We start from the raw sequence: 25,466 nt of genomic DNA on the forward strand, positions 1-25,466 counted from the left end.
TTGATATTTTGTAATGCTATATGGTTTTATTTTTCTACATTTTATTTTACCATTACATTTATTTTTCTATAATCTGATATTTTTCTCTTTCACTAATTGCAAATAAAAGCATCATTGTGTTAATTGCAATGCTTTTCTCTTTAAATAACTTACTGCCTAGCTTCATTATTTATAATTATCAAACTCAAACGCTAAGGAAATACTCGTATAAAAATAATAACGCAGTATAAATTAGCGTTCTGAAAAATAATGCAAACGATAACTAGGAAATGTGCTTTAAAATAATTCCAGATCCATTCGCTAACAAACTGCATTGAAACGCCATTAACTTAATAAGTTATTTGAAGAATTTGTTCTCTGTAAAATGCCTATTATTGGATAATTCATTATATTAAAAATGGCTATTAAATTTTGCTATTTTTGTTGATACGTTCATTTCGTTTAACGAATCAATGTGTCAGAACTTTGACCTATTTATTTGAATATAAGAATATATTTTAGCTGTGAAATTTATATACTAGAGAGTAAATATTTTCAGAATGATATTCTTAACGAAACATCTAAATTTGTCTTTCAAGCGGTGTGTAAAAAAAAAAAAAAAAAAAAAAAAAAAAATCGGTTTCTAAAATTTACTGATTTAGCGGCCCACGTATCTTTTTAATCATTTATTCAATGAAATATTATACGCTATTTTTTAATCGCAAATATAACAAATTAGACAGCAAAACGTGGTAAGAAAATTGAAATAAATAATGAATAAAGAAATTAGTCTTAATTTTTCTTCTTTTTTATTGTAAATATTCGAAGTTGTCACGCATTGTCACAAAGCTTCAACGGTAAAGAAATCGAAATCGTCGTTCAATTAATAAAAAAATATTTAAAAAAAAAGTCTGGAGATCGTTTTCAAGGAACACCATTAATATTCTGGACGGCTACTTAGGCCAGCAATCCGTTCACTTTTTGAAATATTGGGCTGACATTGTATGACCACGTGGTATGCATCAATAATTGATCGCCTATCTCGTATGATATGCTGTCAGAGATGCAGGCAGGCTTAAATATTGCTGTTTATACCTGATGTTATTTGAGAAGTAAAACGCAATAATTTGGTCGCTTTTAATCTAAAAGGATCCCTTGGGCATCTGAAACCGGTCCTTCATAAAAGATTCTACTAGAAATTTATACGCTAAAGAACTCAATTTTTTTTGTTATGCAACCGCAACAATATATTCCTGTTTTATTAGCCTTAAAAAATGCACGGAAAAGGCGACCTAAAATATGCTTATTATCGAAAAAAATTTCCAGTTGCAGAAAACAATAGATTCATCCACTACTATCGTGAATGTATAATTTTTCCTCAAACGACAATCGTGAAAACAATGTATTTGCTGTTACCGAGTATGAATCGGAATATCAGAAGTTAAAGGAAAAAGCAGTTAGGAAAATTATCATGAAAAATATTTTTCAAATTTACCTCATGCAGCCAGGTTCAAAATTTCATAAAAATGGACGCGAAAAACTTCTATTCCATAAGTCCAACTGGTGCTTCATTTTCAGTACATTCAAATAATGAATTCTTGAATTATCAAATTTTGAAACTATGATTCATCTTGAAATATTTATCGAATTCTCCAGCTATATGTTTAATATTTTTAATTTCCTGTTTCCAACTAGCATAGTTTAGAAAATATCTGTGAAATCTTTTTTAAATATCTTATGACAAAAAAAAATATTTAAAATATTAGATTAATATTTTAACAGTAGCTTTCAAGATGACTTATTTCACCTTTTTACCAAATAAGATTTTAAATTTTGATAATTTCCGCATTTTAATTTTTAGGACTAAAGCAACATGTGTTTTAGTCCTAAAAAGTGTTCAAGGTTTTTAGTTCTAAAAATCTAATGAAGCTTATGCTTTTAGTTAAAAAAATTTAAGGAAGCTGATGCTTTTAGTTTTAAAAATTAATCAAGATTCATTACAATAATTAAGAAACGTGCTTCTGAATCATTGTTTCAGTTTATCTTAACTCTATGTGAAGAAACAAATGTTTAACACTACGGAACATTGGTAATTACGAGTTTATAACAGCCATTTGTAGCCAACTTCACATAATTTCGTACAAGTTTTAGTTACAGAAACAATGGAAAGCGTTCTAAAATACTGTACAGCTGCCCTTTTGTACAATTTGCATGTCGCAATGCAATCTTGACATAACACAAATGAGGTTTCGACAGCATATATTTTTATCTGCTACGTCTATATTCCAAATCGAGGCTTGGTTTATGAGCATTGAAAGTGATTATGCTTGTTGGACAGCTTTAGGGTTATAGCGAAACTAACTCTACTTTACCTGCTTTGCCTCTCGGGCATCTATTGTCTTTTTGGCAGCTTTAATATCCGATATTAATCTGCTAAAGAATGACTCTTAATTTAGAGCTTATAAAGCGGCAAAGCGCGTTTAAACAGAATTTCAGATCGGAGAATTGAAAGCAATGTGTCGAATGCGAAGATATTAAAAGTAACCCACTCAGTGGTGGTTTAATTGGCAAAATATCGAGATAAGGATCTTGCAGAAACTAAATGCTTGTAATTGCTTATTTTTAATTGGACAAGTTTTAATCGGCATGATTCAGTATTAATACAGATTGATATTATGTTTATATTTTCTGTTGGAAATATTATGTATTTATTCTTTTGGGTATAATTTCTTCACTAAATACATCGTATTAAAATTAAATTTACAGCACTAAAGAGCATTAAAAGTTTTGGATATTTTATTCTAAAATTTTTGTATTTTTGTTGAATTACATGAGACATAGCATAATTTGTACCGTAACACTACCTCAATTGCATCTAGTAAATAGAGCCCGTATATCAAACAATCCCGTATAACAATATAGCCCGTATAGAAAATTGTTTGATCTATACGGGCATGCTTCTGCAAAGGTCAAGTTCTTCAAAAATGTTAGAAAGTTAAAACTTTGAAGGGATAAGTTGTTATTCAGTTCTTAAAATTACTCAAAATGCGCGAAATGAAGATAACTTGTAATTTGTAAACTTCCTTTTTTAAAAATTACTGCTATTTACATCATTAAGTCTGTCGGTAGAGGAAACTTTTCCAAGTTTGAACGTTATTAATATATTATTTATGATGAAATGTTGTGCTTACAACACGAAATGCTATTTTAATCTAACACTAAACCAAAATTTAAAGCTTCATCATTAGATTCAATAGTTTCAAAGAACGATTTTTAGCTTTCGCTTTCGTTCGTAGATAACAATTAAAGGAAATGAGATAAAAGGCTTTAACTATTCATCCGACGCTTATCCTCGGCATTCTTTCAGGGAGATTTTAAAATATCGAATTGTTCTTCAAATATTCTGCAAAGTAATCTAAATCTATATTGTATGTCTTTGTTTCCATAATTCAAACCTTTAAACATTAAATAAAAACTTAAATTCGTTTTGGGAAAAAGAGTTCTATCAGTACGGTGTGTGTAATGTCGATTATGCAAGTAATGAGAGCAATTGTTGCTGAAAGGACAATATTCAAGGAGACAGCATAATCTTTGATGCATAGAAAAGTCTATTTTAAACTTGTATGCATATAAATTTCATCCTTGCATATTTTTCATACGATTCATCTTTGCATTACTGAAAACTTCATCCACGATTTTTTTTTTAATAAAGGCAAAATTAAGGGAAAATTGTTAAGATAGGTCGTAAATATTCATAACCGAAGATCCTTTATCTAATTGTTTCAACTTTAGACCTAAAAATCCCAAATTTTTATTTAAAAAAAGTCTTCCTAATAAGAAATAATGCCAGTCAGTAAATTGAGCTGTTTCAAGTGGATGTTTCATATTCCGATTTGCAAAATAAAAGGACGCTTTATTAAGGATACTTAAGTATTAATGGTAATTGCTGCTTTGCCCCATAGATGAAATTCTTAAGCAATGTGAATTATGAGTGTTATCTTCCATTTGCAATATAATTTTATATTGGAGAAATTGTTCCTGAATAATATTCGCTGACAATATTAATTTTATCATTCAGAGTCGTATGATGTTTCGAAAGCCAGACATCTTCAGTTGCATCGATGATTTTATCGATTCTGAATGAGCGACACGCTATCTTATCTCGAGTGCCAGTAGAGAGAAAAAAAATGAGTACATAATTCAACAATGTTTGTTCGTTTGGATTTTGAGATTAATGTACTTTGATGTTCTTGGACTTTGATACGAATGCTTCGGTAAGAGCCTTACGCATCACCAATTGTTACTTATCGCACGACCCGAAATCGTGAAGTATGTAGTTTCAATTATAATGTTCATTGCTTCGATTGGATAATCTTTACCACTACACAAGTAATTATTTTAGGAACATTTTTCTCTTATCCCCTTAATGTTTAGAGATGTCTTTTATCTATAATCCTTGAACTCAAGTCTAATTTTTACTTCAGTTTTTGGGTATCCAATTTAGCTCTCTACATTATTTTTTGAAATTAGAAATTAAGACGGATGTACTTTCTGATACGACACTCTAAGCTTCATTTTATACATTTCAACTTGTGTGAAGATAAATATAACTGAACTCGAAATCAAAACGAAATTTTACTTCATAGTTGTAATGATATTTGCAGAACCAATGATTTTTTCATATTTTATACAAATTAATGAAATCGTGAGCAATTGACTATACACTCATTGCGAAGGTCAAGAACAATCATTAATTTAAATTTGATTAGAAATCCTACTACCTTTACTACAAAATGTTGTGCTGCCATCTATATGTAGCTATTGAAAACATATGGTTCTGAAACTAACAATAAATCGAAAAAGCTTGCTGGTTTTACCGGATATCGTTATACAATGTATATCTTGAAACGGCTTCAATGTTTCAGTTTCTCAACACTCTAAAGTGAATTGCAGAAAATTTAAAATTTTTTCTGAAGTTAATTGCCTGCTGAATTTGAAATGTGGCTGTTAAAAAAATGCGCCATTCCTTTCAAAATAAAATATTGTAATCTAAACTTTAATAATGAAGTCATCCTCTGAAGTTATTCAAACATTTAAAGAAAGATTTCAAATAATTGTAGCATCACTTTTTCTATCTCCTAAGTGTCGAAATTACCTCTGAAAACTTTTAACGCTTGATTTAATTCTAGCGTTCTAGCTTTATTGAGATTCATATCCAGAAATCCCAATAGGGTACAATTAAGAAGCATTAATCTCTAATTTGGGAAAGGTAACTTTCAGAAAAAAATGATGTTTTTATCACAAAGAATTTTAAAGAACACTTCTCGTGAGCAGAAATTTTTCTACTATAAAAAAATAAATATTATAATGCAAAGTAAAACTGCCCTTTCGTAGGTATTTATTCAAAATGTATGCCCGTTTTATTTGCTTATTTCTATGCTTTTAATTTTCATGCATATACTTTCATATTTTTTGTAATGGGTATTTTTCATTAGAAAATGAAGGAAAAAAAAATCATTGACAAGTGAAAATGTACTCGTATTAAAAAAATTTCTGAATTATATCCCACTTCAGTCCAGATAATTTCTAGTGTAAAAAATGTTGGGGGAAAAAATACAATCTAGAAACATATGTTTAAAATTATGCACTTCATTCAGATTAATTTCATGTAGATTATTCATGATTTAGTTGCATTTAGTTTGTTTCCATCTATGAACAAATACAATATGAGTACCAAGTGATGACATCTATTGATTATTAAAAGCAAATTATTCATAATAGGGATCAAAACCTATTTTCAATTTTAAATAAAATGTATTTTCAGTCCTTAAAATTTTATCAAAGCTTGCATGAATGTCCAGATCTTACAATATTTGAAATCGGGAGTTTTGCCCCGGGCTACCTCAATTAAAGACGCATTAAGTTCAAGGTCGAATAAATCTCAAGATTAATTCGCAACAAAAAAATATCTTGTATTTAACTAAAAATTCGGGAAGCATTTTCTTGGAAGTCACGTTTACACCTATCTGCTCCAGGAAGCTCACCTGTCATCCCAAGACCTTGGGCTCTAACCCCTAATCTTAATGTAGGTAAAGAGGCAACTGCTTAGAAAAATTATTAGTATTCTTTAAACGCTCCTGCACGATTTTGAAAAAATCTTGACGCCTTCTTGGAGTGGTTGTAAGTCCTAAGAGCTTAATTCTAAATAGTGTAAAATGCTTTTCAAGGTTTTGTCCTCCTCTTCTCTGTCCAAGCTGTTTGGATTGATTAATTTCATAAAACGGCTTTAGACGATTTCTTGAAGTGAAACCCACATCACATGCGTCGAGAAGACTAAATCATTTTTTCAGCCTCTTGATTTTTAAAAGGATGGTTCATTCTTTTGAAGAGATTCTCCTCCAAGAAATAATTTTATTTTTAAACTGGTTTGTTATTTTACCCTGATTTATATTTTGAAAATATAAGCCAATTTTTGTACTTCTTAGTTCCTTTTCCAGTTTTGATTTTGCTAGACAAAGCAATGAAGTTATAAAGATTGACGAGACAACAAAGTACGTTCATTTAATTTTTAAAAAAAATCAATCTTGAAAGGATTAAAGAAACATGTAAACTTCTCATTGGCACTTTACACAAATTGACAGTTTTGTCACCAAAATTACTGAAACATAACAAATTTAAAAATATTATACCTGTTTTGCAAATTTTTTTGAAAGGGAGGTCAGATTCTTTTAATGTTTAAAAAGTTAAAATTTACAACTTGAAAAACTTTTGGCCAAGTGGGCATTGCTTCCTTTATTGAAATCTCTACATTACTTCATTTTAAGCATGCAATTTGCAACTTCTAAATTTCAGGCCATGAATTTAAGATTTATTCAATTATTTGAAGTTTTATGGTTAACAAGAAAAAAATACTTGAATTTTTTCTCAGCGCTTTTAAGAAGCTGAATTTCCTCCTCATTGAAAAGAGCAGAAAAATCAATCTGAAACATACATAAAAGGAAAATATAATTAGAATATTTCAAAATATGTTTATGGGAATTCTACTGTTATCATAATGACTTTTTAATAGAGGCCAAACATATTTTATCAGTTTTAATTTTGACTGAATTTTTTATTTAACATATACAAAACTTTTAGCTTTCATTGACACCCTATACTGTATACGCTTTATAGTTCTAAGCTCAGTGTAAAATCTTAATTACTGTAACGTTGTAACTATTTGAAGAAATTATTTAGAAAGAACAAAAAAAAAAAAAAAAAAAAAAAAAAAAAAAAAAAAAAAAAAAATTGTATGCATTTATACTTCCAGAAATTTTATTTTTAGATGTTTAGGATATCAACTGCTTATTTTCTAAATCTGACGTACCTTAGAAACATTAGAATAAAAATTAACTTGCATTTCATTAATTTCAAATTGTTTTCATCTATTTGGATATGGCATTTCTGTACGAATTTTTGTCTTATATTGACCTCTGAATGATTGTCTGACAAAAATAAAATGTCATTGCTGTCCAAAGGATATTTTCTCTAGCGAAAATCGTGATTACACAGCGATTTTAAAATATAAGGAAATTTGAATTTACATTTCAAAAATTTTCTTTAGGTTTCTTGAAGTGACGAAAAGCCAAACATGATGCTTTATGTTTTATATTTTTTATAGTTTATCGTCTTTCTAAGATAGAGATTTTTTTTGCATACTTCTAGGCTAATTTCTGTTAAAAACTTGCATTGTGCAAGTGTGATATGCAGTAACTGGCAATATGCAATCAAACACCTGAATACATATCGCCAGTGATTCCATCAACCATTTAGTATTCTAGAATTAGAAGTGTCTCAAATGTTTTGTTTGCCCTTCTAATTGCATGCATTTTTTCTGTTTGCACTATTTCATGAGATTTTATGCAATTTAGTTGTTTTCCATGATATAAACTGTTTATAGTATGTGAGGCAATGCAAATTGCTTTTCAATGGGATTGCTCTTCAGTGATTACAATGGAAATTGCTTTTGCATCTATCAATTATTTTCCAAAAAAATATTTACAAATTTAAAATAATTCAAATTTCTTAATGAATACCTTGGGCAGGTCCTATTTCTTAAAACTGCGCGATTTCAAGAACTTTTAGAACTGAAATAAAAATTTACAGATCTTTATTTTACAGGATAGAACCTTGGTTTTCATTTTAATTCCTTTGACTATTTTGACGTTCATTCCTGTAAATATCTTTTTTTGTATATTTCATAAATATAAATACAAAATCCCAAGTAGGGCACCATTCCCATGGGAACTGTACACATTAAGCCATTTTAAATCTTGGGTATCATTATTGTACATTCGATTAGTTTTGAAGATAGTACAATAAAATTTTGGTTCAAATGTCATTCAAAAGATCAAACCTTGGATCAAAATCTAAAATACCAACTGAACATAGAACAATACATCTTAAAAATGCCTTAATTCAGCTGTTCAGTTATATCATTATCGCGCGATTACTTTTTATAGTAATCAGTCATTTTAGGCATTATTGGTAATTCATTGCCTATAATTATAGTAGGCCGCAAGCTTCTAGCTATTGTTGAAATCAAGGTTTCTCTTTTGGAACTTAGCTGGATGTTGATCCAAGTTTAGATATAATTTCGTTATTCAAAATGAAATAAAAAATGCCAAAACTTGCATTTAATAATTATTTCTAACTAAGAATTTGTAAATGTTTATAGAAACAATATGCATTTCTAATCAAGAATTTGTAAAGGTTTGTGGAAACAATTTTTTCTAAGGGAATTTTTGAACTATTTTCTGGGTAGTTCTTGTTAAGGAAATTTGAATTTAAAGACCATCTAAGAGCATTCTTTACGCCAGACTAAATCGTAAGAATTTGTCATTTGAAAAATTCCAAGAGTTTTCTAAATGCCTGTAATTACCTGAAAATGCAAAATGAAATATTTTTTATAATTTGTAGACAGTCAGTTTATGACGAAAAGGTGATAAATTGATAGCTTAGTGAAAGTTCATTTTTTTAAAGTTTATCTAAAAATTGATTCCTTATCTTGTTACTTATATCAAAAGCTCTCCTTTTTTTAGAAAAATGGAAGGCCTTTCTTTATAAATCTAAACTTTCACTGTAGGGCAAATTACTTTTTCTCCACGGCAGTTTCAACATATCTTTGAAGTGTTGATACATTTAGTATTATACTATAACTAAATATGGGACTTTCAGTTGTAACAACTCTAATAAGTTGTAACGTGGTCTCGAAATTACTTTTATAAAGCACTAAGTTTTGTGTTAAACCTCTATTTTCATAATATAAATAGGTTATAATGTAATTTTTTTTGTCAAGACTATTTTTATGTACACTATGTAAGTTTAACTTGAATTTTTCTCAAAATGCCAAGCAATTTATACATGCTTATACGAGTTTCAGATACTATAGACGTTTGCCAGAAAGTTATTTCTGTATATCAAATTTTTCCTTTCATCTGATTAACCAAAGTCTACTTGAACATTTTGTCGTATCTGTCATTTACGTTCTACGAAAAACTTTCACGCGGCCGTCCAAGAATAGGTAGAATATTTCAGAATTTTATACCTGCCATGAAAAGAACTCAATCTATATACTTGCTCAATATTTTAGATACTATATATACGAAAGATGATTTCGATCTGATAACTTGGTGAACTTTACCTTTTTGTAATCGCATTCCAAGCAAATATTGCCCCTGTTTTCCGATAACGCCGAAGTTATTCATGTTTTAACATTGATAAAAACTCGAGATTCTATTTAATCTCCTTACTCTCGTTTCTATAAAAGGCACTGGAAGATGTTAAAATATTAATCCAAAAGTATTTCAAACTTCTATGGATTTGATATTATGAGTGTACAATACCCGTATTAATTCTGAAATTCTTATGTGTACAAAATTTCATTATCTGCCAGACAACCGATTTTGGATATAAAATTTAAACTGGAACGAACAGCACTGAAGGTCTATTTTTGCATTAGCTGCACAATTGGGTCTTGTATGATTACTATTGGGTGTATCCGTAGAGAAGTAAATGTGGGAACTATAGAAGATATCAAAAGTCAAATCAGGGATATCCATATAGTCTTCATAGTTTGAAATTTTCGGGCAGTCTATAGTAAAAACTATTCAGAAGAATTTCATGAAATTTGGAGAATATAATAATGAGATTATGGGAATTTTATCAAGCATACAAGAGTTTTAATTTCAGAAACCACCTCTAGATGGCATGGTACACCTAATAAGAAAGTTAAATGACATTTTGATAAATTTTTTTTTTACAAAACATTCGATATACTTACTGCCTACTTTAGCCTGCCTTCATGCAGAAAAGTTAAAAATGATTTGAAAATAGTGTATGCCGCAGAACGTTGCATATACAGCGAACTATTCTGTCTTTAAGCTTGAAGAGACCATATTTGAGGTAACTCAACTGCCAAAAATAGAAAGGATTCAAGTCTGACTAATGAAACGATCGTCAAGGAAACGGCAACAAAGAACCTACTTCTTGCATATATACATATTCTATCTAATCTCTTCTTATTTTATGCATAATATTGCATAATAAAAAAGCGCGGGATATGATTATTCTCTCATTATGCAAATCTTCAAATTTCATGACCTCCAATTATTTTTGCTAATGCTCTTGTTAAATTCAAACTTCATTATGTACAACTTGTATATTTGAGAACAAACGCATGGAAATATATGTAATTAGAGGCACATAATTGCAGCTGCATAATTATTTTGCTATTTATCATCTATAATACAAAGCACTTCATTCTTTTAGGTTCCTTTTTTCTATGTTTTACAGAAGAAATATCTTATTCTTTAAACCTAATGTATTTTTAAAGTTCGCAAACGACATGTAGAGACATCCTGTCTTTGATCTTTCAATATGCATTAATTTTATTTTAATATTTAAAACCTCCCTGAAATCTCTTGCAATCACAAATCCGAGTACCTATAGGTTTTAACTTTCTAAATGATTCGCGATTCCCGAGACATTTCAATTCCAAGCAACTTCAATCCTAAATGTGACATTCAAAAATGTATCCTTCCTAACATTTAGTTTTTATTTCACAGCCATATCTTGAACAGGAACTGTTAAAATTTGGATCTAAATATTTTTGATAGATTTTTTTAGTTTAAATTCTCTTCCATATCTCGAAGAGTTTGGAGTTGACTCGGTTTTGGTTGATGTCGCTTCGGGAATGGAAAATCTTTTTAAGTTTGTATCGCGTATCATTCCGAAGTAAGCCTTGAATAGAATCTAAAACCTTTGTAAAAGTGTATTGGTTTATATACTTGATTTCTAACTATTGTTTACTGAAAGCTTACCATTTCCCAAATGTATCTCTATGCTAGCAATTTTGAAAGTGCGTGTTATAGCTACGGGTTCGTGTTATTTATATTCTAGCTAGTTTACAAAAAGACTTTCAATAAGAAAAATTTAGGAATTTCTAATTTATGGTACCTATCGAGTAAAAAAAAACGATTTGACGTCGATAAATAGGATTAATAAAACAATTAATTATGGAAAATGTTTCTCGCCAAGTTTGTATTAATAATATCGCTATCGTCAATTTTTTGACATTTGCCAAATTGTTTGTTTTTAAACTACAAAGAATTTATCCTGCGCACCATATCTCCTTAAAACTAGTGCTACGCAACTACGAGCACGAGATTAAAAATGGCTTCAGAATTTTTCACTTCCTCCAAGTTGAACACAATTTCATCGAGTCGTGTGACTCAAGGCCATTTTAAAAACACTGAGAAAATGGTTTGTTTTCCAAAACGGAGGATCACTCATCACTGAATTACGTACATCATAATTGCTTTTTGAAAGACTAATTCTGCGTTTCTGTCCCCTCTTCCTGTAAATAATATCTGTTACATCATCGGTGCACTGTATATTCCGACGCTGTTTGGAATTTTCAATTTCTAGCTTATCCCAAAACTTAGTTTGATAAAAACGTTCTATTTTTATTAGTAATTGATTAAAAACTATTAGGTTTATTTATGCTCGTTTTTCCTCATTCTCGGTTATTTGTAAAGTAGTAATGCATTTAAAGCTTACAATTTCTGAAGCAGAATTTTAATTCATTTGTTATATACCTTGGTTTTAAATGTATTGTCTTAAAATGTGGAATAACCAAACCTAATTTTATCAGAAATCCATTATATTATTATTAAATCCATTATATTCTCTAATGTAGGATTTGAGTTAAAATAACAGCAATAATATACTTTTCTTGTATGTCTTAAGACAGCAGTCGGCAATCACCGGCTCCAGAGTCGCTTGTAGCTTTTTTAATGAATAACTGCTCTTTTTAAGTTGATATGCAATATATGTTTGATAAAATTCTTATGCATTTGGACTTCTGTAGATTTTATCGGCATATTTTTTACAAACGGATATTTTCGAACATGAATTTTTATCAAAAATCAAACAAGAGTCAGCTGAACATTGAGAACCTGCCATCTACTTTGAAAATAGGATAAGCATGACATTAATCGAATTTTGAAAAAAAATTTCCACAAGTTGAGCAAAAATCACAAAGAATATTTATTATGTATTTAAATTTATTGCTTATAAATTATATTTATCATGAAATATCTAAAATTCTGCCATTGTTTGACAAAATAAAAATAATGTAAGAATGATTAAAAGCACTTTTTCATCTTAATACTTTTAAGTATTTATTCTCAATGTCAAAATATTGTTTGATTGCAGTGCTTTTTAATCGAAACAAATTAATTTCATCGAAAAATTATAATCATTATAATCAAAATTATAATTATATAATTATATCAAATTTTGAATTTTGATATATTATATAATAATTATATCAAAATTCAAGTTTGATTTTCGACACCATAGCTTTTTATTCGGTAGATGATTTTAAAATGGCTCTTTACGAAAAAAAGCTGCCAATCCTGCCATTAAACTGTGTTTTAAATGCAGCATGAACGTTAACAGTTTTTTCAACTGCTTAATAGGGAAAAATGCGGTTTTGCTTTAAATATTTCGTATATTCGCGGATTTTCTCCCAATATTGATCGTAAAAATTCATCGTTATGAGAAACTTAAAACAGTGCATCGTTCTGAAATGTATTTGGGAACAAACTAAACTTTACTATTTCAGCAGGCATTGTCATACACGTGAAATAAATTTAGGGATATTATATTTTATAACGTTTTCTAGTGATATTTCTTAACAGAGGAACATTAATATAAAAGTTAATTTGAAATTCAAGATATGTCCTTAAAATTAAATTAATCGATGAGTGATTTTTAAGAATGCTTCGCAAGAAAATGTCGCTTTTTACGTCATCTTGTAATATTTATTCAAAAGTCTAAGATAATTTTTGAATATCAACAAATTATTGAGCATTCATATTTCGAAATTTTATTTGATGCAGATTAGATGAAACATTTTTTTTCTTAGAAAAAGTAAATTTTTGCTCTTCTCATTTTGAAATGCAGTTCTAGGCTCAAAATTTAAAACTAAGCTATCTTTCTAATTAAAAAGGTGCTTAGACGCAATGAGGTTCAAGAAATATTAAATATTGCCTAGGAAAAAATGAATGCAAACGGAAATAATCCTTTTTGCATTTATTTTATGCCGTCTGAATTGGGGGATTTTTTCTTGAATAAACGAAAAATATAAAAATAAAAGAATTGAATGCTATCTTATGCTATTTGATTCTATTCGAAATAAATTCAGCGAGTTGATGAGCGTGGACTTTAGAAGTATTTATGTGAATCCTTTTATTTTAGAACCTGGTCCTGGAAGAAGGAAAAGAAGCTTACGAAAAATGGAAGAAAACTCCCATCCCAGTAACCTTTAAAGTGTTCATATTTAATGTAACTAATCCTAAAGAGGTGATGGATGGACAGATGCCCAATGTTGAAGAAGTGGGTCCATATACTTTCAAGTGAGTATATAGATATCAATGGTATATTTTTGTTGAAAATACTTTTTTTTCATTTAATTCTTAAGATTACTACTTATTTTTGTATTAAAGTGTAAGGCAGAAGATTTCAATGTTGAATTCTTTGGCAAACATTGGTTAGGGAATTACTTATTTCAAAAGTATTTTCGTGTCCTATAATAATGGCATAATCGTTTGAGATCGAATGGCAAAAAGTATATCTACCATAGACAATATCTACCATTTCCTTCGACTTACCAAATGGCGTTTTCCGTCTACGTCAATATATCTAAAATCATGACGTAACCACAAATCAACATGATGTAAAATTACTGAAAGAAAAAAAAATCTTTGAGCAATTTAATTATTGGAGTAGTGCATTCTATGCGAAACAGTCTTTATTTCATGTAGACTTAGTGAGAGACATTCATTTCCCAGCAAACAAATACAAATTGTTTGAATTGATTGTCTTGTCGATCTAGATAGTTTTTTAGGTCTGTTTTGTTCCTGAAACTAAAAAGCTCGTTTTTATGAACAGTTAAGAATTTTCTTCTCCAGTTATGTATCTCTAACGCAAAATGCTTACACATATTTAAAATATAAAGTTCAAATTGCTAAATGATGGCTTAGTTTGGAACTTAATCATATAAAATTAAATTATATATATGCATTGTATTGAATTCTATGAAATAGTTTTTTTTTTTTAACTTACGATAATTTCATGAATTAACTTTTTACTTCAGCTCAATATTTTGAATTTTGTAATTTTGGTAAGTTTTTCTCATTTCTAATATTTTTTAAACTTCATTATAGAAAATGAAAATAAGAGTTTGAAACAAATCCTAGAAAAATGAAATATCTAACGATGCGATCTAAATTCATATCAATCTCTACTTAAATTTTATCGAATGAGATACAAATTTAAATCTTTTTTGCAGTTTGAGAGAACCTGCGATTTTATAAATCGTGGCACTTGAAATAGTACATGCTTTGTCCTTTTAATAAACATTAAAATATTTCAAGATGGAAATGATTAAAATCAACTCAATAATTTCATTATGTAGCTCCAACTTCAAGTGTAGCTTCAATTTCAATTGTGTAGCTCCTTGTATAAATGATAAAATGCGCATAAAATAGCAGTAAAAATCTCCTTATTTCTCTTGAGGAATATTGTTCATAGCTCTTTTATGTTGTAGATTTATGGGATCTTTCCTTTTTAAGTATTTGGTTCTTATCAATCAAGCATTCAGCAGCAGTTATGTTTTAACCCCATATATTTTTTGTGTGTTCAGTTTTTTTTTAAATTCATGACAAGATTTCATTACTTATTAATAATCATCATAGTCATGTTATGAACTTCAGGTTTTCAAGAATTTGGAAAACCGAATGCGAGACTTAAATTTTTTTTAAAAAAAGCTATCACTAAAATTAGAATGGAACATTTGTTGGTTTTAACCCAAATAGTGCTTATTACGTTGATCTTTTTATTAAAATCTATTTAATTCTTGTTCAAGATTTGGAGACTATATTTACCCACAAAGCATGCATTCAGTCTTGTACGTTGATTCAAATTATAAAATTACTGCAACTTTACTTTCTAAAAAAATTAGTCTTAACTTGCATTTATCCCATTTAATGATATAATTCTGATTTATTTTCTTTAGGCAATACCGAAGTAAAAATGTGCTGTCATTTAATAAAGAAGACAAAACAGTCATTTATGATGATATAAAACGGTATGAATTTGTTCCAGAAAAATCTGCAGACATGTCAAACAAGATGTACAGTTTGAATCTTCCTCTTCAGGTAATGAAAATGTCTATCTTTCCCAAGAATCATTTTATGTATTAATATTTGTTAAAACAAACCAAAACAGTAAAAAGATTACTCGTACTTGAGCTTTTTCCATCGGAGCAGACCAAATGTAATTCTTCTAATTCATTCTAATCTCATTCTTCAAATATAAATGCGTTTTCAAAAATCAATCTTAAAGGGACATAAGGCCTGAAATGTTTGAAAAGGAGGGGAAGTAAGGTGAGGCCTTGGAACTGTTTTTAGTACATAAGTAGAAATCAATATTTCAAACACTTCAGATGTTGCCACATTAAACATCGCTTGCAGTTACTTTTGTTTGGTTTTCTCAACCGGGCATCTTCTGATGATCTACAGTTAATATCGAAATAAGAAATCGATATAATCTTTCAATACCTGGAGATTACATCGGCTTTAAAAAATGATGATGAATTTGCCATATTTCCGCACTAGCAAATCGTATATTTTCAATACAAATTCCGATAAAATTCTCAAGTCCAGTTTCACAGTTAAATTCAAAACAAACTATTAGCAACAACCCACGATACAACTTAAACGATTGTCGACAATGCTGAGATTTGAGATCAATATATTTTGAGAAATCCAAATTTTTTTTTTAATCGAGCTTGCAATTCTTAAACAATTTTTTCTCTGGTTCTTTTATTTGGATTTCCTTATATTTTTAAAAATAGAACTTGTTTCTTTTTAAAATATTTCAATTCAAGATGCGTGAAATACATTAGTTTCATCTGCAAAATCCTTTTTAAAACTTCATAACCTTCTATTGAGAGTGACCGCTTTAATCAGATTAACATATTTGCGAGCAGTACAAAAAATAAAACTTAATGAAACGGCTATCTATTAGTTTAAAATGCATAATTCCAAAAGATGAAGGCTATATAAAACTGAATGTGTGATGCGGCTTTTGAATGTTATACAATTAAAGTTACATGATAAAAAGGAATGCTATTGCAACAACATGATAAAAATGAATTCTATTGCATTCGCGCCCACGAACTAGTTAAAACTGTGCGCTACCCTACCTCTATGAATGCGTGGCTTGGCAAGCTTTTCGGCATACCGTTATGGACAATTGAGACTTTTGCATAAAGCGGCCAAGTTGGTGACATCTGGTGTTTATTCGGACTGAAAATAATTCATATTTCCTAACAATTATGTTAAATCTTTAAAATCATGGCATATTGGTATTAAATGAGGAATATTTAATTTTCAGGGTATCCTTATGTTTGTCAAGAAATTACCTGACTTGTCAAGATCTCTTCTTGTACCAATGTTAGAAGGTATCCTGAAGAGTTACAACGAAAGCCTCTTTTCGTATAGAACTGCTAGAGAACTTCTTTTTGATGGATACAAAGTGAATCTGATTCAAGATCTTATCGATTTAGCAGGTGCTTTCGTCACTGTCCCTGAAATATTACCAAACAATACCTTCGGATTCTTATACGGAGTAAGTAAAATTTGTATGAAGCCTTTTTAAGAATTTTTGCCTTTATGTAATCTATATAACCGTATATTTGCTTTTGTGTTTTGCAGAAAAATAATTCTGGTGATGGTATGTTCGAAGTTTTTACGGGTGAAGACGGCATTGAAAAGTATTCTCAAATTGCCAAATGGAATAACATGTCGTAAGTTAACACTTGCTTTTCATCGGCGTAATACTTGCTATCTTAACTATTTTCTGAGCAAAATCCTTTCAATGTTTACTTAAAAACTTCTGAAGTGTTTAACATCTAAAATTCTGACTAATGAATTGAGATTTCTTTCCAAAGAAAATCGTGTAATATTTTGGTGTGATACTAAGTATACTTGTGATTCAATCACTATAAACAAAGCATACAGATGGTTAAATTCTTTCTTTAAATACTCCACACCAGGTAATAGCATGAAATGATGTTGTGAAAAGACCGTATGATAAAGAAAGAACTACACATCATAATTTTTTCTTGGTATGGGGATTCTATCTAATAATTCTTAAATATGCAATCTGCTCCTCCAATTCGTATGGTATTACGGTGTATACGCATGTTTGGCATTGTACCTACAATACAAGGCTACCTTAAGATTTATTTATTTTCAAAACTATATATATATTTTAAAGTATTGCACGTATGGGTGATCTATAAAAACAGCCACAAACTCGCCAACTTTGTATTATTTGGCTAGGAAGCATTGGAAGATGTGTTTCCCGCCACGTTTATGTTCAACCATGACGATGTATTCTATTTATTCTGGAACGTAAATTGCCATAATGTGCGATTCTGGGAATTGAAAGTTCAGAACAATTGTTATAGTTGAAAGATATCAGCCAAAAGTGATTGTCTACACAATTTCTCCGTAAAAGGTGTATAAGCAGTTTTTCTTCAGGGAGAAGACCGATTGGATATTAATAATTAAATGGATGGATGTTTTGTATTTATGGTTATTTTCACAACTGGCTGATTTCAAGGATTTTGTCTTCCAGTAGGCCGCCTGGCCTCTTATTGAAACGCTAAAGTTCATCTATACCTCAGCGATTAAGTTTCGCATGGCAGGATTAGACTTGTTGGTGGAAATGACCTCGTTTTGTTTTTTTGTCCCACTAAGTCGCTTGATTTAACTCTTTGCGACTTCTTCTATGAATTGCACATCACATACCTTGTTTATATATCCTCACAACCAAAAACGTCAGAGCCCAGGAAACGATTAATGCAACAATGATAACCATTGACAAGATAACACTACAAAATGTCTTAGGAACCAGAGGACTAATGTACAACATTTGTGGATAGTACAGAAATCTTAGTGAGATTAGTTATTTTTATATATCACACTATATTTAAAATTATTACATCTACAAATATAGCATTTTGAAAATGGAAACTTTTAAAGTTGCTCTGTATAATAGTTCTTTAATCGCCGTGTTCTTATGTCATACGGTAATTCGCATATCATTTCTCAATGTTATAAGCTGACATGAAACCATTCTAAGACACTAACTAATATAATGCAAAAACTGTGCATAATCCACTAATCACTGTTCTTTCGATTTTAAGTAAGACATCGTATTTCCAAAATGGACTTATTAGATTAAAAACGGGATGTCTGTACAATTGCTAGGTCCATCTTAAGAACGAAAATCGAATCCAACATGACCTCTGTAAATTATTAAATAATTCCGAAATGTTTTTAAAAAATACTTAGTCTTGTGAAAAGGGAATTTAGTAATTTAATTTTTATTTTCTAATTAATTATAGGTATGATAGAATTTTTAAATGTTTTCCTAATATTAACTACCAAAAAATAACAAATATGAAAAAAAAAATTACGAGCTTTTTACACATTTAATTCAAATAATATAATTCTGGTACATTCTTGCGTTTACAGGCGAATCCCATTCTGGAATAACCAGTACTGTAATATGATGAATGGAACGGGTAGGTATTTTTCTAACATATCTTGATTTTCGTCGCTATACGATTTTAATTGTTTCTCTGATAACTTATTTATTTTCAAAGATGGTTCTCAATTTCCTCCTCCTGTTTCGAAGCGAGACATATTGTATGTGTATACACCAGAGCTGTGTCGGTAAGTAAGCATTTTTATTGTATGTATACATTTATTTTTTTCGACTTTCTATTGGTAGTTCTATTAAATTCAATTTATAAACTTTGAAAATTTTTAATAATAATTGTAATTCTAAAATTGTATAACAGTAGAATGTATGTAATAAATTAAATGTGGGTGTTTAAATTTTTTTAACTCGGATAAATGCAAACTTGGAAGCCTAAATTCCAAGATGCGAATAGTGTGGTGAAAGCTTATAAGCCAGTGAACAGCTACGCTACACGGGCAATTGCTTTTGTATTGTGGTTATGTTATTGGGCTACGAACCACAAGGCCCCAGATTCTATCCTCGATCATCGCAAGTCCGCGATATTGGTGACCCGGACGTGATCCTTCAACCTTCGTACATCTGTTGTGGCGCCATCTACCCACAGAAAACCAAAGTCGTCAGATTCACTTGAAGCAGCAAACCAAATCCGCGATAATAGCACGCGCTTCCCAAGCCTCTCGGGATCTAATACCTGTAATTTTTAACTGTATTAACTGTTAACTTCAAGCAGGGCAATTTAGTAGAAGTTATCAAACTCAGCGTTAGACTTAATGTCACCCAATCAACAATAAATTGCTATCCAACAGACAACTATCCAAATTTAAATAAGATAATAATTTTTGCTTTACATATAACATATGGATTTCACGCTTTAAAAGCCGCTGTATTGATCATTTGCTTGAATTTTGTTTGAATATATAACGCGATACAAAAAGTTGATGCTGCAGATTTTTAAGAGTTTCAAATAGAACAACGGAAGTTTTATTTTTCGTTTAAGCGATCATACTTTGTTTCCTAGCTGATATCCAATATTTACAAATTTTTTGAAACAGGACTTTTTTTTTCTAGATCAGTTTCTCTGGAGTTTTTGACGGATGTACGAGTACAGGGAATACCAGCACTGAGATTCGTTACTCCAGATAGATTGTTCGCCAGCCCTACGGTTAATCCTGACAATATGTGTTACTGTACAGATAAAAAGTTCTGTGACCTCAGTGGTATCTTAGATGTATCCCCTTGTCGTAAAGGTAAGTTTGAACATAGAATGAAAATTATATAATAATAGTACATTAAAGAGCTAAAGCATTGTGACGCACTTATTCAATAATGCATTCCACCATCTCTGGCTAGCAAAACAGCTGCAACTCGCCTTGGAATGGATGCCACAAATCCATGGTAGATGAAGACAGGTTGTACCAAATGTCGAAGCAGCGGCCATACAAAGTCGAAATATTCCGACATTGGAATGTTTGATCTCTGATCCGCCTTTCCTTGAAATCTTAAACATGCTCTATCGAATTAAGATCCGACGAGAGTTAGATGGCCAGAACATTAACTGGAATTCATTATGCTCCTCAAACCACTCCAACACAACTCGAACTTTGTGACTTGGGGCGTTGTCCTGTTGAAAAATTCGATTTTCCATTTGGGAAGACAGACGACCTGTAAAGGTGCAAATGACCTGCCTTTAGGTTCATAAAGTCTGCAGCTTTCATGGTCTGCTCTATCACAACTATGGGTCCTAAAGCCGCCTATGAGAACATCCCCCAAAGCACAATACCGCCACCACCTGCCTGTGTATGACCTTTTGTATGAGGGGGAGCAACTGCTCACCTAGATATTGGCGTACCTGGATACGACTATGAATGAGAAATCAAGATTTATCCAACCAGGCAAATCTGTTCCAGTTATCTATGATCCAATCTAGACGTTGCCAGGTAAATTGCAGGCGTAATTGACGATGCTTGTTCAACAGAGGCACACTAGTAGGACGTCTGCTACGCAGTCCGTATCCAACAGTGTCCGCTGATTTGTGTATTCCAAAACATTTTCACTTGAATCTGTATCGTATTGGGCTGTCAGCTGAGTTTGAGGCTGATTTTGTTTTACCAAGAGAAAGTAGTCACCGACGTCCTTTTTCTTTGCTGACGTGTGGATGTCCAACACCTTGGCATCTACTGCTGGTTTCACTGTCATTTATTCACTTTGCACAAGTACTAACAAAGGAAGGTCGTGAACAACGTACTAGTCATGCAGTTTTAGAAATGCACGTTCCGGGTCTTCGGGCCATTATAATCGCCCCCTTCTCTTAGATCAACAGCATTTCCCATCATTCGCAAAAGTGTAAGAATTATTCTTTACTTTCTCCAGTAGAATTTAAATATCATTCCCCCTTAATAACGTGCCCTCCACATCATCCAAACGACTTGATTGTCGTAATATTTTGAATCTTCAGTTGTAGATCTCTGAGGTATACCATTTTTTAAGAACACTAACTAGTTCATTGTCCATATGAAGTTTTATGCGTTACTGTCTACAGACATATCAACGCAAAAGCTGTTGGTTAAAAACTATTGGCTTGAAGTAATAAATTTCGCTAATTCTTATAATATCTTTAATATTTCGCTAGTTCTTATAATTTAAGCGGGGAATTGTCTTTATGAAAAACAATGATGCACCTATCTATTAAGTGGTGTCCAGTTATTCTTACTCGGAAATGATACTGGGTCAAGCTAAGCCAGCGACATAGAAACAAACTACATTTTACATTGGCATTACCAGATTGTTGTAAACTAGATCATAAGGCACATATCTGTAAATCTCATATTATTGATCAACCTGTGTTCAGTTAAATGCATTAAAAATCTTTTTAAATGCATGAGTAACCCATACATGAAAATCTTTTTTAAAAAACTGTCAATTATTAGATTTTCAATTACCTACAAATCCTCAACTATATATTCAGATAAATAGTTAAGAAATTCATACTTAGTGTATCAAGTACTTAGTTTCATTTTATCTTGATAACATCCAACCAAGTCAGAGCTCATCAGTTTGCCAAAGCAAGCCTTGTTGTCAGTTACATTTTGAATTTCTTTAACTAAAGCAATGGAAGCATCTATAGGTATCTTAGTAATGATTATCATGTTCTTACGAATACAATAAACAATTGCAAAAAAATAAAGTTATCTAGACAATAAATGTGACTTTTCATAGAGAAATGAATGTTAATATTTCATTTGGGAAATTTTTATTTCCCTTCATGAACTAATATTCAGAGTACAATTAGCTTTAGATATTATCCCATTTATTACTATCTACATTACTATTTTTCATAACCATGAAATCTGTTTCAGGTATGAAGCTCGCAGTTACTGGACCTCATTTCTTCCTAGCCCATGAGTTCATAAAAGAACGAGTAACTGGTCTCACTCCCAGCCGAGAACTTCACGAAACATATGTAGATATTGAGCCTGTAAGTGAAATTAATTTCATTTTAGTTTCTGCAATTAAAATAAGTCTGTCACAAAGCACCTGAAATGTTTCGCAACCAAGATAGAATATTAATTCTAGTTCATTTTCATCTTTCTGTGTCAAACAAATCTGCGAAACAGTAGCAGACATAATTCAACTGTTAAAATTGAGGAATCTTGTATATCGTAACCGACTTCATAATATCTCCATTCATCGACATTTCAAACCAGTTATTTCTAATAAACGTCTGCAAATCAAATGTCCACAAAGAAATGCTGAAATCTATTCAAATTTAATAAAAAACGGTTTTGGTGTAATGACACCAAGAAACACTATTTTTGAAGCACTAAAGCAAAGTAATTATTTATGGTTCTGTTGAGGTTAAATCATACATTATCACAAATTCAAATGAAAAATATTTTCACATAATAGCAGTGAATTCGCAATAAGTGTATTTAATTGAAGAAAATCTGAAATAAAGGTTTCGATAGAAAACTATGGCAACCTATTTTCGGAAAATAAGATGACTTAAGTACATTATCAGACATTAATTATTTCATTATGTTTTCAAATTTGACCCATCTCGCATTATTAGTCCTATTCAGATCTGCCAAGAATCTTCAACTGTCTTAAAAATGGGCATACATTAAGAGTCGGTTGATTTGTTTGCTGATAATACTTTCATTTCTTATAATAGAAAAATGCATAAACTCCCTCGTTCAAAAAGTCGTTCTTTTCAAAAACAAATCTTATATATTAAAAAATGAGACACCACTTGAAATTCAAAATACAACATTTTTAAAATACGTTTTATTTAAATTTTGAGCTTCAAACATCAGAAAGTTTAGAATTAATCTGCCCCTTATCAATAAAGTCATAAATTGTATTTGAAATGTAGGCCATATTTTGAAGTACAGTGTCTAGCATTAGGATTTAAACTAATGACGGTGCTATAAACTTGACTTTCATCAGATTTCCAAAGACGAAATGATTGAAAAATTTTGTATTTGATAATATCTTGATATTGATTTTTCAATTTTTATTCTTACAGAATACAGGTTTGGTTCTTCGAGCATCTAGGAAGTTGCAAATGAATTTCATATTGGATAAATTCGACGAAATGGAGTAAGTAAACTTAAATTTTACTGGTGCTTAGCTATATGCATCTAAGTTAACTAAGTTAATAGATGAGTATCTAAGCTGTTTCAAGGCTAAACATTAAATAACACTAAACTAACACGGCACATTTGGGGAAACTTTCATATTTCAAAAACTTCGGTTCTTAATGGGACTTTCTGGATTTTTTTTTCTCATGTCAGTAAACAAGTGAATTGGCACAAATATGTACAACAATTTTGTTGATTTCACTTTTGTAATATCATCCTTAGAATAAAATATTTCGTCAAGACTGATTTGCTCTGAAAGTCCATAAATCAATTTTCTGACACGCTTGACCCGAAAGAAAAGATTTCTAAAATTTCATTTTGCTATTCTTATAGCATTCAGTGTTTATCTTCAAGCATTATTAACTATAACACATTGCTATTTTTTTTTCTCAATTATTTGGTAAAGTTGCCTTCTCCTTAGCTATTCTTTTCTCTAGCAAAGTGGCAACGAATCATTTCAATGGATATGAGCAAATGGACGGGCTTTTCCTTTAATACTCCTAATTGGACACATTTCTCAAGTTAATGTTAATTTATAATCTAGTTGACTTAATCTGATTTTCGTTAATGTATACTGCCCATCTTTCAGTCAGTCAAGTCATTAACATTATAAATTAACCTAACTATCCTGTTGGGCTTAATTTTCTGACCCTCAACAAATTCACTTTGTTCAATGACTTTCTTTTAATACCATGCACATTTAAATATTTGTATAATTTTTGAAAATATTTGAAGTTGCATCAAATGTCTATCAATTTAATTACAAATGCAGATGCTTTTCCAGTTTGTCTGCTACTATCTTGCATATTTTTTATCCGACAATATCTTTTCAACTGCATTAAACAATGTCTGAATATACACGTTGTTAACAAAATAATGGGAAAAGCTGTGAATAAAAATGGAATGTCTTTTTAAATATTAAAATATAATCCTTGCTACCAGTTTTTTTTTTAAATATAAATGTATATCATGGTAGTATGAGGCAGCTTTAGTGATGTTGTCTACGTCTTGGAGTTTTGTCAAAAACGTTAAATGTCAGACCTCGCAGACTTTCGATGAGGCCAAATTGTAGGAGTCCAAATAGCTGGAGCAACTGTGACCGGCACGTCTCGACTTTCAGGCATTTCTTAACATTTAGATGGTGCTTTAAATCGTTACAGCGTAAACAGAGCGCGACAAGACAAACTCGACAAAGCAAAATAGTGGATGGAAGGAGAAGCTGAGTGAAACAGACCGACGGGTATTGAAGCAGATTGCAATGTCTCGACAAAAAACAATGGCCATTCAAAGTGAACGCAGAACATAATCATCTGGATTCTCCAGTGTTTATAATTCCATTTAGCAAGTACCTTCATAAACATAACATTGACGAAGGAGCAGAAATTCCCAAGCCACTTATCACGGATATTAATGTCAAACGTCGTCTTCAGTGGGGCCATAATCATAAAACCAAGTCGATTGATAAGTGGAAGATAGTTTACGGTCAGACAAGCCATCTTTCACACTTTATCTTGCAACAGCTCGAGTACATGTTTAGAAGACGCATGTAGACACATTTATGATCATGATTGCCTCCTTCCAGATGTTAGGCTTGATGATGGCTACCATGACCTCCATACTGTGGAGATCATGGTATGGGCAGCCGTGTCGTAGTTTTTTACTGGTCCAGTCATAACCGTCAAT

The 25,466-nt window shown here is 30.7% G+C and overlaps 1 protein-coding gene across 3 annotated transcripts in view; it reads left to right on the forward strand.

Moving 5' to 3' along the window:
- Nucleotides 1-25,466, forward strand: part of LOC129958336 (lysosome membrane protein 2-like) — a 103,834-nt gene that overhangs the window by 74,241 nt on the left and 4,127 nt on the right. For all 3 annotated transcript variants that reach the window (XM_056070750.1, XM_056070751.1, XM_056070752.1), the window contains exons 2-10: nucleotides 13,783-13,940; nucleotides 15,602-15,743; nucleotides 16,984-17,217; nucleotides 17,304-17,395; nucleotides 19,134-19,183; nucleotides 19,265-19,334; nucleotides 20,212-20,390; nucleotides 22,500-22,618; nucleotides 23,669-23,742. In XM_056070750.1, the coding sequence (XP_055926725.1) occupies nucleotides 13,783-13,940; nucleotides 15,602-15,743; nucleotides 16,984-17,217; nucleotides 17,304-17,395; nucleotides 19,134-19,183; nucleotides 19,265-19,334; nucleotides 20,212-20,390; nucleotides 22,500-22,618; nucleotides 23,669-23,742 (1,118 nt within the window). The remainder of the gene's footprint in view (nucleotides 1-13,782; nucleotides 13,941-15,601; nucleotides 15,744-16,983; nucleotides 17,218-17,303; nucleotides 17,396-19,133; nucleotides 19,184-19,264; nucleotides 19,335-20,211; nucleotides 20,391-22,499; nucleotides 22,619-23,668; nucleotides 23,743-25,466) is intronic.

Source organism: Argiope bruennichi, chromosome X1, assembly GCF_947563725.1.
Source record: "Argiope bruennichi chromosome X1, qqArgBrue1.1, whole genome shotgun sequence".
NCBI classification, from domain to species: domain Eukaryota; kingdom Metazoa; phylum Arthropoda; class Arachnida; order Araneae; family Araneidae; genus Argiope; species Argiope bruennichi.